This window comes from Eucyclogobius newberryi, unplaced genomic scaffold (assembly GCF_026437365.1).
Source record: "Eucyclogobius newberryi isolate DKJ021-1_F unplaced genomic scaffold, fEucNew1.0.hap1 SCAF_5, whole genome shotgun sequence".
NCBI lineage: Eukaryota > Metazoa > Chordata > Actinopteri > Gobiiformes > Gobiidae > Eucyclogobius > Eucyclogobius newberryi.
Window position 1 is genome coordinate 40,481,834 of NW_027316167.1, and position 16,654 is coordinate 40,498,487.

The window sequence follows — 16,654 nt, forward strand, 5'->3', positions numbered from 1 at the left end:
GGTAACGGCTGCATTATGGAGAGGACATGTCCACGAGGCTGTAACGGCTGCATTATGGAGAGGACATGTCCACGAGGCTGTAACGGCTGCATTATGGAGAGGACATGTCCACGAGGCTGTAACGGCTGCATTATGGAGAGGACATGTCCACGAGGCTGTAACGGCTGCATTATGGAGAGGACATGTCCACGAGGCTGTAACGGCTGCATTATGGAGAGGACATGTCCACGAGGCTGTAACGGCTGCATTATGGAGAGGACATGTCCACGAGGCTGTAACGGCTGCATTATGGAGAGGACATGTCCACGAGGCTGTAACGGCTGCATTATGGAGAGGACATGTCCACGAGGCTGTAACGGCTGCATTATGGAGAGGACATGTCCACGAGGCTGTAACGGCTGCATTATGGAGAGGACATGTCCACGAGGCTGTAACGGCTGCATTATGGAGAGGACATGTCCACGAGGCTGTAACGGCTGCATTATGGAGAGGACATGTCCACGAGGCTGTAACGGCTGCATTATGGAGAGGACATGTCCACGCCGCTGTAACGGCTGCATTATGGAGAGGACATGTCCACGAGGCTGTAACGGCTGCATTATGGAGAGGACATGTCCACGAGGCTGTAACGGCTGCATTATGGAGAGGACATGTCCACGCCGCTGTAACGGCTGCATTATGGAGAGGACATGTCCACGAGGCTGTAACGGCTGCATTATGGAGAGGACATGTCCACGCCGCTGTAACGGCTGCATTATGGAGAGGACATGTCCACGAGGCTGTAACGGCTGCATTATGGAGAGGACATGTCCACGCCGCTGTAACGGCTGCATTATGGAGAGGACATGTCCACGAGGCTGTAACGGCTGCATTATGGAGAGGACATGTCCACGAGGCTGTAACGGCTGCATTATGGAGAGGACATGTCCACGAGGCTGTAACGGCTGCATTATGGAGAGGACATGTCCACGAGGCTGTAACGGCTGCATTATGGAGAGGACATGTCCACGAGGCTGTAACGGCTGCATTATGGAGAGGACATGTCCACGAGGCTGTAACGGCTGCATTATGGAGAGGACATGTCCACGAGGCTGTAACGGCTGCATTATGGAGAGGACATGTCCACGAGGCTGTAACGGCTGCATTATGGAGAGGACATGTCCACGAGGCTGTAACGGCTGCATTATGGAGAGGACATGTCCACGAGGCTGTAACGGCTGCATTATGGAGAGGACATGTCCACGAGGCTGTAACGGCTGCATTATGGAGAGGACATGTCCACGAGGCTGTAACGGCTGCATTATGGAGAGGACATGTCCACGAGGCTGTAACGGCTGCATTATGGAGAGGACATGTCCACGAGGCTGTAACGGCTGCATTATGGAGAGGACATGTCCACGAGGCTGTAACGGCTGCATTATGGAGAGGACATGTCCACGCCGCTGTAACGGCTGCATTATGGAGAGGACATGTCCACGAGGCTGTAACGGCTGCATTATGGAGAGGACATGTCCACGAGGCTGTAACGGCTGCATTATGGAGAGGACATGTCCACGCCGCTGTAACGGCTGCATTATGGAGAGGACATGTCCACGAGGCTGTAACGGCTGCATTATGGAGAGGACATGTCCACGCCGCTGTAACGGCTGCATTATGGAGAGGACATGTCCACGAGGCTGTAACGGCTGCATTATGGAGAGGACATGTCCACGCCGCTGTAACGGCTGCATTATGGAGAGGACATGTCCACGCCGCTGTAACGGCTGCATTATGGAGAGGACATGTCCACGAGGCTGTAACGGCTGCATTATGGAGAGGACATGTCCACGAGGCTGTAACGGCTGCATTATGGAGAGGACATGTCCACGAGGCTGTAACGGCTGCATTATGGAGAGGACATGTCCACGAGGCTGTAACGGCTGCATTATGGAGAGGACATGTCCACGAGGCTGTAACGGCTGCATTATGGAGAGGACATGTCCACGAGGCTGTAACGGCTGCATTATGGAGAGGACATGTCCACGAGGCTGTAACGGCTGCATTATGGAGAGGACATGTCCACGAGGCTGTAACAGCTGCATTATGGAGAGGACATGTCCACGAGGCTGTAACGGCTGCATTATGGAGAGGACATGTCCACGAGGCTGTAACGGCTGCATTATGGAGAGGACATGTCCACGAGGCTGTAACGGCTGCATTATGGAGAGGACATGTCCACGCCGCTGTAACGGCTGCATTATGGAGAGGACATGTCCACGAGGCTGTAACGGCTGCATTATGGAGAGGACATGTCCACGCCGCTGTAACGGCTGCATTATGGAGAGGACATGTCCACGAGGCTGTAACGGCTGCATTATGGAGAGGACATGTCCACGAGGCTGTAACGGCTGCATTATGGAGAGGACATGTCCACGAGGCTGTAACGGCTGCATTATGGAGAGGACATGTCCACGAGGCTGTAACGGCTGCATTATGGAGAGGACATGTCCACGAGGCTGTAACGGCTGCATTATGGAGAGGACATGTCCACGAGGCTGTAACGGCTGCATTATGGAGAGGACATGTCCACGAGGCTGTAACGGCTGCATTATGGAGAGGACATGTCCACGCCGCTGTAACGGCTGCATTATGGAGAGGACATGTCCACGAGGCTGTAACGGCTGCATTATGGAGAGGACATGTCCACGAGGCTGTAACGGCTGCATTATGGAGAGGACATGTCCACGAGGCTGTAACGGCTGCATTATGGAGAGGACATGTCCACGCCGCTGTAACGGCTGCATTATGGAGAGGACATGTCCACGAGGCTGTAACGGCTGTATTATGGAGAGGACATGTCCACGAGGCTGTAACGGCTGCATTATGGAGAGGACATGTCCACAAGGCTGTAACGGCTGCATTATGGAGAGGACATGTCCAGGAGGCTGTAACGGCTGCATTATGGAGAGGACATGTCCACGAGGCTGTAACGGCTCAAAGAAAACGCCAAAGAGAGGAGGAGTTTTCACTTCTGACTCTGAATGTATGAAATGAGATCCACAGTGGTGCAGTGAGTTAAGCATCTGCACTGGAAGGTCAAAGGAATGAGTTACGCTTCAAAGCGGGAAAAGTACCCTGCACTTTAAACAAGGGCCTGCAATATCCTGGTAGAACATGAAGAACAGGTAGAACAGGTAGAACAGGTAGAACATGTTGAACAGGTAGAACAGATAGAACATGAAGAACAGGTAGAACATGTTGAACAGGTGAACATGTTGAACAGGTAGAACATGTAGAACATGTAGAACAGGTAGAACAGGTAGAACAGGTAGAACAGGTAGAACATGTAGAACATGAAGAACAGGTAGAACATGTAGAACAGGTAGAACATGAAGAACAGGTAGAACATGAAGAACAGGTAGAACAGGTAGAACATGAAGAACAGGTAGAACATGTAGAACAGGTAGAACATGAAGAACAGGTAGAACAGGTAGAACAGGTAGAACATGAAGAACAGGTAGAACAGGTAGAACATGAAGAACAGGTAGAACAGGTAGAACATGAAGAACAGGTAGAACAGGTAGAACAAGAAGAACAGGTAGAACATGTAAAACAGGTAGAACATGAAGAACAGGTAGAACAGGTAGAACAGGTAGAACATGTAGAACAGATAGAACAGGTAGAACATGAAGAACAGGTAGAACAGGTAGAACAGGTAGAACATGTAGAACAGGTAGAACATGTAGAACAGATAGAACAGGTAGAACATGAAGAACATGTTGAACAGGTAGAACAGATAGAACAGGTAGAACATGTTGAACAGGTAGAACAGACAGAACAGGTAGAACAGGTAGAACAGGTAGAACATGTAGAACAGGTAGAACATGTAGAACAGGTAGAACAGATAGAACATGTAGAACAGGTAGAACAGGTAGAACATGAAGAACAGGTAGAACAGGTAGAACAGGTAGAACAGGTAGAACAGATAGAACATGTAGAACATGTAGAACATGAAGAACAGACAGAACAGGTAGAACAGGTAGAACAGGTAGAACATGTAGAACAGGTAGAACATGTAGAACAGGTAGAACAGATAGAACATGTAGAACAGGTAGAACAGGTAGAACATGAAGAACAGGTAGAACAGGTAGAACAGGTAGAACAGGTAGAACAGATAGAACATGTAGAACATGTAGAACATGAAGAACAGGTAGAACATGTAGAACATGAAGAACAGGTAGAACATGAAGAACAGGTAGAACATGTAGAACAGGTAGAACATGAAGAACAGGTAGAACATGAAGAACAGGTAGAACAGATAGAACAGGTAGAACATGAAGAACAGGTAGAACAGGTAGAACAGGTAGAACAGGTAGAACAGATAGAACAGGTAGAACATGAAGAACAGGTAGAACAGATAGAACAGGTAGAACATGTAGAACAGGTAGAACATGAAGAACAGGTAGAACAGGTAGAACATGTAGAACAGGTAGAACAGGTAGAACATGAAGAACCGATACAACAGGTAGAACAGGTAGAACATGTTGAACAGGTATAACAGATAGAACAGATAGAACAGGTAGAACATGAAGAACAGATAGAACAGATAGAACAGGTAGAACAGGTAGAATATGAAGAACATGTAGAACAGGTAGAACAGGTAGAACAGATAGAACATGAAGAACATGTAGAACAGGTAGAACAGGTAGAACAGGTAGAACATGTTGAACAGGTAGAACAGATAGAACAGGTAGAACATGTTGAACAGGTAGAACAGATAGAACAGATAGAACAGATAGAACAGGTAGAACAGGTAGAACAGATAGAACAGATAGAACAGGTAGAACATGAAGAACATGTAGAACAGGTAGAACAGGTAGAACATGTAGAACAGGTAGAACAAGTAGAACATGAAGAACCGATAGAACAGGTAGAACAGGTAGAACATGAAGAACGGGTAGAACAGATAGAACAGGTAGAACATGAAGAACAGGTAGAACAGATAGAACAGGTAGAACAGGTAGAACATGTAGAACAGGTAGAACATGAAGAACATGTAGAAAAGGTAGAACATGTAGAACAGGTAGAACATGAAGAACAGATAGAACAGATAGAACAGGTAGAACATGTTGAACAGGTAGAACAGATAGAACAGATAGAACAGGTAGAACATGAAGAACATTTACAACAGGTAGAACAGGTAGAACAGGTAGAACAGATAGAACAGATAGAACATGAAGAACAGGTAGAACATGAAGAACAGATAGAACAGGTAGAACAGGTAGAACATGTTGAACAGGTAGAACAGATAGAACAGATAGAACAGGTAGAACATGAAGAACATGTAGAACAGGTAGAACAGGTAGAACAGATAGAACAGATAGAACAGGAAGAACAGGTAGAACAGGTAGAACATGTAGAACAGGTAGAACAGGTAGAACATGAAGAACCGATAGAACAGGTAGAACATGTTGAACAGGTAGAACAGGTAGAACATGTTGAACATGAAGAACAGGTAGAACAGATAGAACAGATAGAACAGGTAGAACAGATAGAACAGGTAGAACAGGTAGAACAGATAGAACAGGTAGAACATGAAGAACATGTAGAACAGGTAGAACATGAAGAACAGGTAGAACAGATAGAACAGGTAGAACATGTAGAACAGGTAGAACATGAAGAACTGGTAGATCAGGTAGAACAGGTAGAACAGATAGAACAGGTAGAACATGAAGAACCGATAGAACAGGTAGAACATGTTGAACAGGTAGAACAGGTAGAACATGTTGAACATGAAGAACAGGTAGAACAGATAGAACAGATAGAACAGGTAGAACAGATAGAACAGGTAGAACAGGTAGAACAGATAGAACAGGTAGAACATGAAGAACATGTAGAACAGGTAGAACATGAAGAACAGGTAGAACAGATAGAACAGGTAGAACATGTAGAACAGGTAGAACATGAAGAACTGGTAGAACAGGTAGAACAGGTAGAACAGATAGAACAGGTAGAACATGAAGAACATGTAGAACAGGTAGAACAGGTAGAACAGATAGAACAGATAGAACAGGTAGAACAGGAAGAACAGGTAGAACAGGTAGAACATGTAGAACAGGTAGAACAGGTAGAACATGAAGAACCGATAGAACAGGTAGAACATGTTGAACAGGTAGAACAGGTAGAACATGTTGAACATGAAGAACAGGTAGAACAGATAGAACAGATAGAACAGGTAGAACAGATAGAACAGGTAGAACAGGTAGAACAGATAGAACAGGTAGAACATGAAGAACATGTAGAACAGGTAGAACATGAAGAACAGGTAGAACAGATAGAACAGGTAGAACATGTAGAACAGGTAGAACATGAAGAACAGGTAGAACAGATAGAACAGGTAGAACATGAAGAACAGGTAGAACAGGTAGAACAGGTAGAACAGGTAGAACAGATAGAACAGGTAGAACATGAAGAACAGGTAGAACATGTAGAACATGAAGAACAGGTAGAACATGAAGAACAGGTAGAACATGTAGAACAGGTAGAACATGAAGAACAGGTAGAACATGAAGAACAGGTAGAACAGATAGAACAGGTAGAACATGAAGAACAGGTAGAACAGGTAGAACAGGTAGAACAGGTAGAACAGATAGAACAGGTAGAACATGAAGAACAGGTAGAACAGATAGAACAGGTAGAACATGTAGAACAGGTAGAACATGAAGAACAGGTAGAACAGGTAGAACATGTAGAACAGGTAGAACAGGTAGAACATGAAGAACCGATACAACAGGTAGAACAGGTAGAACATGTTGAACAGGTAGAACAGATAGAACAGATAGAACAGGTAGAACATGAAGAACAGATAGAACAGATAGAACAGGTAGAACAGGTAGAATATGAAGAACATGTAGAACAGGTAGAACAGATAGAACATGAAGAACATGTAGAACAGGTAGAACAGGTAGAACAGGTAGAACATGTTGAACAGGTAGAACAGATAGAACAGGTAGAACATGTTGAACAGGTAGAACAGATAGAACAGATAGAACAGATAGAACAGGTAGAACATGTAGAACAGGTAGAACAGGTAGAACAGATAGAACAGATAGAACAGGTAGAACATGAAGAACATGTAGAACAGGTAGAACAGGTAGAACATGTAGAACAGGTAGAACAAGTAGAACATGAAGAACCGATAGAACAGGTAGAACAGGTAGAACATGAAGAACGGGTAGAACAGATAGAACAGGTAGAACATGAAGAACAGGTAGAACAGATAGAACAGGTAGAACATGTAGAACAGGTAGAACATGAAGAACATGTAGAAAAGGTAGAACATGTAGAACAGGTAGAACATGAAGAACAGATAGAACAGATAGAACAGGTAGAACATGTTGAACAGGTAGAACAGATAGAACAGATAGAACAGGTAGAACATGAAGAACATTTACAACAGGTAGAACAGGTAGAACAGATAGAACAGATAGAACATGAAGAACAGGTAGAACATGAAGAACAGATAGAACAGGTAGAACAGGTAGAACATGTTGAACAGGTAGAACAGATAGAACAGATAGAACAGGTAGAACATGAAGAACATGTAGAACAGGTAGAACAGGTAGAACAGGTAGAACAGATAGAACAGGTAGAACAGGAAGAACAGGTAGAACAGGTAGAACATGTAGAACAGGTAGAACAGGTAGAACATGAAGAACCGATAGAACAGGTAAAACATGTTGAACAGGTAGAACAGGTAGAACAGGTAGAACATGTTGAACATGAAGAACAGGTAGAACAGATAGAACAGATAGAACAGGTAGAACAGATAGAACAGGTAGAACAGGTAGAACAGGTAGAACAGATAGAACAGGTAGAACATGAAGAACATGTAGAACAGGTAGAACATGAAGAACAGGTAGAACAGATAGAACAGGTAGAACATGTAGAACAGGTAGAACATGAAGAACAGGTAGAACAGGTAGAACAGGTAGAACAGATAGAACAGGTAGAACATGTTGAACAGGTAGAACAGATAGAACAGATAGAACAGGTAGAACATGAAGAACATGTTGAACAGGTAGAACAGATAGAACAGATAGAACAGGTATAACATGAAGAACATGAAGAACATGTAGAACAGGTAGAACAGGTAGAACATGTAGAACAGGTAGAACAGGTAGAACATGAAGAACAGATAGAACAGGTAGAACAGGTAGAACATGTAGAACAGGTAGAACATGAAGAACATGTAGAAAAGGTAGAACATGTAGAACAGGTAGAACATGAAGAACAGATAGAACAGATAGAACAGGTAGAACATGTTGAACAGGTAGAACAGATAGAACAGATAGAACAGGTAGAACATGAAGAACATTTACAACAGGTAGAACAGGTAGAACAGGTAGAACAGATAGAACAGATAGAACATGAAGAACAGGTAGAACATGAAGAACAGATAGAACAGGTAGAACAGGTAGAACATGTTGAACAGGTAGAACAGATAGAACAGATAGAACAGGTAGAACATGAAGAACATGTAGAACAGGTAGAACAGGTAGAACAGATAGAACAGATAGAACAGGAAGAACAGGTAGAACAGGTAGAACATGTAGAACAGGTAGAACAGGTAGAACATGAAGAACCGATAGAACAGGTAGAACATGTTGAACAGGTAGAACAGGTAGAACATGTTGAACATGAAGAACAGGTAGAACAGATAGAACAGATAGAACAGGTAGAACAGATAGAACAGGTAGAACAGGTAGAACAGATAGAACAGGTAGAACATGAAGAACATGTAGAACAGGTAGAACATGAAGAACAGGTAGAACAGATAGAACAGGTAGAACATGTAGAACAGGTAGAACATGAAGAACTGGTAGATCAGGTAGAACAGGTAGAACAGATAGAACAGGTAGAACATGAAGAACCGATAGAACAGGTAGAACATGTTGAACAGGTAGAACAGGTAGAACATGTTGAACATGAAGAACAGGTAGAACAGATAGAACAGATAGAACAGGTAGAACAGATAGAACAGGTAGAACAGGTAGAACAGATAGAACAGGTAGAACATGAAGAACATGTAGAACAGGTAGAACATGAAGAACAGGTAGAACAGATAGAACAGGTAGAACATGTAGAACAGGTAGAACATGAAGAACTGGTAGAACAGGTAGAACAGGTAGAACAGATAGAACAGGTAGAACATGAAGAACATGTAGAACAGGTAGAACAGGTAGAACAGATAGAACAGATAGAACAGGTAGAACAGGAAGAACAGGTAGAACAGGTAGAACATGTAGAACAGGTAGAACAGGTAGAACATGAAGAACCGATAGAACAGGTAGAACATGTTGAACAGGTAGAACAGGTAGAACATGTTGAACATGAAGAACAGGTAGAACAGATAGAACAGATAGAACAGGTAGAACAGATAGAACAGGTAGAACAGGTAGAACAGATAGAACAGGTAGAACATGAAGAACATGTAGAACAGGTAGAACATGAAGAACAGGTAGAACAGATAGAACAGGTAGAACATGTAGAACAGGTAGAACATGAAGAACAGGTAGAACAGGTAGAACAGGTAGAACATGAAGAACAGGTAGAACAGGTAGAACAAGAAGAACAGGTAGAACATGTAAAACAGGTAGAACATGAAGAACAGGTAGAACAGGTAGAACAGGTAGAACAGGTAGAACATGTAGAACAGATAGAACAGGTAGAACATGAAGAACAGGTAGAACAGGTAGAACAGGTAGAACATGTAGAACAGATAGAACAGGTAGAACATGAAGAACAGGTAGAACAGGTAGAACATGTTGAACAGGTAGAACAGACAGAACAGGTAGAACAGGTAGAACAGGTAGAACATGTAGAACAGGTAGAACAGGTAGAACAGATAGAACATGTAGAACAGGTAGAACAGGTAGAACATGAAGAACAGGTAGAACAGGTAGAACAGGTAGAACAGATAGAACATGTAGAACATGTAGAACATGAAGAACAGGTAGAACATGTAGAACATGAAGAACAGGTAGAACATGAAGAACAGGTAGAACATGTAGAACAGGTAGAACATGAAGAACAGGTAGAACATGAAGAACAGGTAGAACAGATAGAACAGGTAGAACATGAAGAACAGGTAGAACAGGTAGAACAGGTAGAACAGGTAGAACAGATAGAACAGGTAGAACATGAAGAACAGGTAGAACATGTAGAACATGAAGAACAGGTAGAACATGAAGAACAGGTAGAACATGTAGAACAGGTAGAACATGAAGAACAGGTAGAACATGAAGAACAGGTAGAACAGATAGAACAGGTAGAACATGAAGAACAGGTAGAACAGGTAGAACAGGTAGAACAGGTAGAACAGATAGAACAGGTAGAACATGAAGAACAGGTAGAACAGATAGAACAGGTAGAACATGTAGAACAGGTAGAACATGAAGAACAGGTAGAACAGGTAGAACATGTAGAACAGGTAGAACAGGTAGAACATGAAGAACCGATACAACAGGTAGAACAGGTAGAACATGTTGAACAGGTAGAACAGATAGAACAGATAGAACAGGTAGAACATGAAGAACAGATAGAACAGATAGAACAGGTAGAACAGGTAGAATATGAAGAACATGTAGAACAGGTAGAACAGATAGAACATGAAGAACATGTAGAACAGGTAGAACAGGTAGAACAGGTAGAACATGTTGAACAGGTAGAACAGATAGAACAGGTAGAACATGTTGAACAGGTAGAACAGATAGAACAGATAGAACAGATAGAACAGGTAGAACATGTAGAACAGGTAGAACAGGTAGAACAGATAGAACAGATAGAACAGGTAGAACATGAAGAACATGTAGAACAGGTAGAACAGGTAGAACATGTAGAACAGGTAGAACAAGTAGAACATGAAGAACCGATAGAACAGGTAGAACAGGTAGAACATGAAGAACGGGTAGAACAGATAGAACAGGTAGAACATGAAGAACAGGTAGAACAGATAGAACAGGTAGAACATGTAGAACAGGTAGAACATGAAGAACATGTAGAAAAGGTAGAACATGTAGAACAGGTAGAACATGAAGAACAGATAGAACAGATAGAACAGGTAGAACATGTTGAACAGGTAGAACAGATAGAACAGATAGAACAGGTAGAACATGAAGAACATTTACAACAGGTAGAACAGGTAGAACAGATAGAACAGATAGAACATGAAGAACAGGTAGAACATGAAGAACAGATAGAACAGGTAGAACAGGTAGAACATGTTGAACAGGTAGAACAGATAGAACAGATAGAACAGGTAGAACATGAAGAACATGTAGAACAGGTAGAACAGGTAGAACAGGTAGAACAGATAGAACAGGTAGAACAGGAAGAACAGGTAGAACAGGTAGAACATGTAGAACAGGTAGAACAGGTAGAACATGAAGAACCGATAGAACAGGTAGAACATGTTGAACAGGTAGAACAGGTAGAACAGGTAGAACATGTTGAACATGAAGAACAGGTAGAACAGATAGAACAGATAGAACAGGTAGAACAGATAGAACAGGTAGAACAGGTAGAACAGGTAGAACAGATAGAACAGGTAGAACATGAAGAACATGTAGAACAGGTAGAACATGAAGAACAGGTAGAACAGATAGAACAGGTAGAACATGTAGAACAGGTAGAACATGAAGAACAGGTAGAACAGGTAGAACAGGTAGAACAGATAGAACAGGTAGAACATGTTGAACAGGTAGAACAGATAGAACAGATAGAACAGGTAGAACATGAAGAACATGTTGAACAGGTAGAACAGATAGAACAGATAGAACAGGTATAACATGAAGAACATGAAGAACATGTAGAACAGGTAGAACAGGTAGAACATGTAGAACAGGTAGAACAGGTAGAACATGAAGAACAGATAGAACAGGTAGAACATGTAGAACAGGTAGAACAGGTAGAACAGGTAGAACATGAAGAACAGATAGAACAGGTAGAACATGTAGAACAGGTAGAACAGGTAGAACATGAAGAACCGATAGAACAGGTAGAACATGTTGAACAGGTAGAACAGATAGAACAGGTAGAACAGGTAGAACAGGTAGAACATGAAGAACAGGTAGAACAGATAGAACAGATAGAACAGGTAGAACAGATAGAACAGGTAGAACAGGTAGAACAGATAGAACGGATAGAACAGGTAGAACATGAAGAACATGTAGAACAGGTAGAACATGAAGAACAGGTAGAACAGATAGAACAGGTAGAACATGTAGAACAGGTAGAACATGAAGAACAGGTATAACAGGTAGAACAGGTAGAACAGGTAGAACAGATAGAACAGATAGAACAGGTAGAACATGTTGAACAGGTAGAACAGATAGAACAGATAGAACAGGTAGAACATGAAGAACATGTTGAACAGGTAGAACAGATAGAACAGGTAGAACAGGTAGAACATGAAGAACATGAAGAACAGGTAGAACAGGTAGAACATGTAGAACAGGTAGAACAGGTAGAACATGAAGAACAGATAGAACAGGTAGAACATGTTGAACAGGTAGAACAGATAGAACAGGTAGAACAGGTAGAACATGTAGAACAGGTAGAACATGAAGAACAAGTAGAACAGGTAGAACATGTAGAACAGGTAGAACATGAAGAACAGATAGAACAGGTAGAACATGTTGAACAGGTAGAACAGGTGGAACAGATAGAACAGGTAGAACATGAAGAACAGGTAGAACAGATAGAACTGATAGAACAGGTAGAACATGAAGAACATGTAGAACAGGTAGAACAGGTAGAACAGATAGAACAGGTAGAACATGTAGAACAGGTAGAACAGGTAGAACAGATAGAACAGATAGAACAGGTAGAACATGAAGAACATGTAGAACAGGTAGAACAGGTAGAACATGAAGAACCGATAGAACAGGTAGAACATGAAGAACAGGTAGAACAGATAGAACAGGTAGAACATGAAGAACAGGTAGAACAGATAGAACAGGTAGAACATGAAGAACAGGTAGAACAGATAGAAAAGGTAGAACAGGTAGAACAGGTAGAACATGAAGAACAGGTAGAACATGTAGAACAGGTAGAACATGAAGAACAGATAGAACAGGTAGAACATGTTGAACAGGTAGAACAGATAGAACAGGTACAACATGTTGAACAGGTAGAACAGATAGAACAGATAGAACATGAAGAACATGTAGAACAGGTAGAACAGGTAGAACAGGTAGAACAGGTAGAACAGATAGAACAGATAGAACATGAAGAACAGGTAGAACATGAAGAACAGATAGAACAGGTAGAACAGGTAGAACATGTTGAACAGGTAGAACAGATAGAACAGATAGAACAGGTAGAACATGAAGAACATGTAGAACAGGTAGAACATGAAGAACAGGTAGAACAGATAGAACAGATAGAACAGGTAGAACATGAAGAACAGGTAGAACAGATAGAACAGATAGAATAGGTAGAACATGAAGAACATGTAGAACAGGTAGAACAGATAGAACAGATAGAACAGGTAGAACAGGTAGAACATGAAGAACATGTAGAACAGGTAGAACAGGTAGAACATGAAGAACAGATAGAACAGGTAGAACATGAAGAAGAGGTAGAACAGATAGAACAGATAGAACAGGTAGAAAATGAAGAACAGGTAGAACAGATAGAACAGATAGAACAGGTAGAACATGAAGAACAGGTAGAACAGATAGAACAGATAGAACAGGTAGAACAGGTAGAACAGGTAGAACAGATAGAACAGGTAGAACATAAAGAACAGGTAGAACAGATAGAACAGATAGAACAGCTAGAACAGATAGAACAGGTAGAACATGAAGAACAGGTAGAACAGGTAGAACATAAAGAACAGGTAGAACAGATAGAACAGATAGAACAGGTAGAACAGGTAGAACAGGTAGAACAGGTAGAACATAAAGAACAGGTAGAACAGATAGAACAGATAGAACAGGTAGAACAGGTAGAACAGGTAGAACAGATAGAACAGGTAGAACATAAAGAACAGGTAGAACAGATAGAACAGATAGAACAGCTAGAACAGATAGAACAGGTAGAACATGAAGAACAGGTAGAACAGGTAGAACAGATAGAACAGGTAGAACATGAAGAACATGTAGAACAGGTAGAACAGATAGAACAGATAGAACAGGTAGAACATGAAGAACATGTAGAACAGGTAGAACATGAAGAACATGTAGAACAGGTAGAACAGGTAGAACAGATAGAACAGATAGAACAGGTAGAACATGAAGAACATGTAGAACAGGTAGAACATGAAGAACATGTAGAACAGGTAGAACAGGTAGAACACCCCAGAATAAAGCTGAGCACATCTGCTTCTCATTTCAATCTGAGCTTGTGTCTGTGACTGACCCCGGGAGGTCAGGTGGGCCACGTAGGGAACGCCGTCCTTCTCTCCATAGTACACTCCAAAGTGGGAGAAGAATTTGTTTCTGGGGTACTCGATGATGTCACCGGGGTACACTGTGGGGGTGGAGTTCTTCTGCAGGAGAGAGATAACAGTGAGTCAGGAAGAAGGTCCCGTGTCCTGCTGTGGTCATTTAACGGTCAGTATAATACTTCTTTATGAGTGGAGCTAGGAAAAGGAGACATAATGTGCTTTTTCTGGATATTTGAAAATAAACTATATTATTCTATTATAATTTGTTGTTTTATGCATTGTAAACTGCATTGTTGATGTAAAATGGGTTAATAATAGAAAAAATAGGGGGTAGGTGAAAACAGGATTTTCCGAGCGCTTGAGCCTAAATTATACAAGTATACTGTCTGACGATAGGGGGCAGAGAGCCAGAGCCAGGGCCCTGGGGCCATGGCTTTAATTTAAACTCATGAAGGAGTGAATGGCACAAAGCTCAGAGTAAACTACTGATGAGGGAAGGACACTTAAGTAAAGGTAAAGTTTATTCTGTCTTCATGGTATGATTATTGTGTTTTTGTGGTTCATAGTATTTATATGCAAAAGTAATAATCATATCCTGGACTCGGACGAGGCTTGTGTCAAAGGAGCTGAAACGTGAAAGTTCCAACTCTGGATCAAGGAGAACATCGAAATCAGGAAGCGACATACTGACACCGTCAACCGAGATGAAGGAGCCTTCCCATTTTCACACACCTGACACTCTGAATCTGAGGAGGTGTGGTCAGTCTGAGGAGGTGTGGTCAGTCTAAGGAGGTGTGGGAGGCGTGGTCAGTCTGAGGAGGTGTGGTCAGTCTGAGGAGGTGTGGTCAGTCTGAGGAGGCGTGGTCAGTCTGAGGAGGTGTGGTCAGTCTGAGGAGGTGTGGTCAGTCTAAGGAGGTGTGGGAGGCGTGGTCAGTCTGAGGAGGTGTGGTCAGTCTGAGGAGGTGTGGTCAGTCTGAGGAGGCGTGGTCAGTCTGAGGAGGTGTGGTCAGTCTGAGGAGGTGTGGTCAGTCTAAGGAGGTGTGGGAGGCGTGGTCAGTCTGAGGAGGTGTGGTCAGTCTGAGGAGGTGTGGTCAGTCTGAGGAGGCGTGGTCAGTCTGAGGAGGTGTGGTCAGTCTGAGGAGGTGTGGTCAGTCTGAGGAGGCGTACATCCCTTCTTCTCTCCATCCTTTCACATACAGTCCTCCTTCTCTCCATCCTTTCACATACAGTCCTCCTTCTCTCCATCCTTTCACATACAGTCCTCCTTCTCTCCATCCTTTCACATACAGTCCTCCTTCTCTCCATCCTTTCACATACAGTCCTCCTTCTCTCCATCCTTTCACATACAGTCCTCCTTCTCTCCATCCTTTCACATACAGTCCTCCTTCTCTCCATCCTTTCACGTAAAGCCCTTCTCTTCACCTCCACCGCAGCAGAACCATCCCTCCTTTCATTTCATTGCTAACATTCAGGTCATTTCTCACCATAACATCAACACTTTGGAACATTTGGAGTAAAAGTGTGTTACAGTGACTTACGAGCCCCATGTGGCGTCGGGTGGAGTTCGGTGGAGTTCAGAGGAGTCTTGGTGGAGCTCGGTGGAGTTTGGTGGAGTTCAGAAGAGTTTTGGTGGAGCTCGGTGGAGTTTGGTGGAGTTCGGAGGAGTTCGGTGGAGTTTTGGTGGAGCTCGGTGGAGTTCCTCTGCGGTGGAGCTTGACTGCAGCTGTTGGACTGTGTCAGAGCTGTAGTTCCAGAAGAGTGCACCGCCTCTGTCTGCCCCGCCCACAGACACATGCTCCTCGCCTCGACAACATCATGAGCTTCTTCCGAGAACACCACCTACAGAAGGAGAAGTGAGCCATTATCACAGAGCAGTTTGCATGTTCTTCTTATCTAGGCCCATCATGACGAATACTATCAACTTAGTAGTGGTGGCAGGTAACAAAGTTCAATTCATTCTTTTTTTTACTTCTATAGGTTGTTTTATTATTGTTTATTGTTTTATGTTGCACCGAATCACCAAAGCAAGTTCCTATGTCTGTGGATTCTGTTGAGTAAGACTTTTCCCCTGTACTTTATTCAGAGGTGGAAGAAGTAATCTGTTTTGTTTAAGTAAAAATACAGATCCAGGAGCAAAAATATACCGTATTATCAGAATTTGTTTAAATCGACTTAAGTAAGGATGAAGTACCAGCAAAAAATAAGTATGGTAAGTATTTCAAA

General features: G+C 42.8%; 1 protein-coding gene across 1 annotated transcript in view; it reads right to left on the bottom strand.

Moving 5' to 3' along the window:
• Positions 1 to 16,109, bottom strand: part of plaat1l (phospholipase A and acyltransferase 1-like) — a 34,906-nt gene extending 18,797 nt beyond the window's left edge. The window contains exons 1-2 of the mRNA XM_072465443.1: positions 15,970 to 16,109; positions 14,404 to 14,533 (exon numbers count right to left, since the gene is read on the bottom strand). Of these exons, the coding sequence (XP_072321544.1) occupies positions 14,404 to 14,533; positions 15,970 to 15,978 (139 nt within the window). The 5' untranslated portion in view covers positions 15,979 to 16,109. The remainder of the gene's footprint in view (positions 1 to 14,403; positions 14,534 to 15,969) is intronic.
• Positions 16,110 to 16,654: the final 545 nt, after the last annotated feature.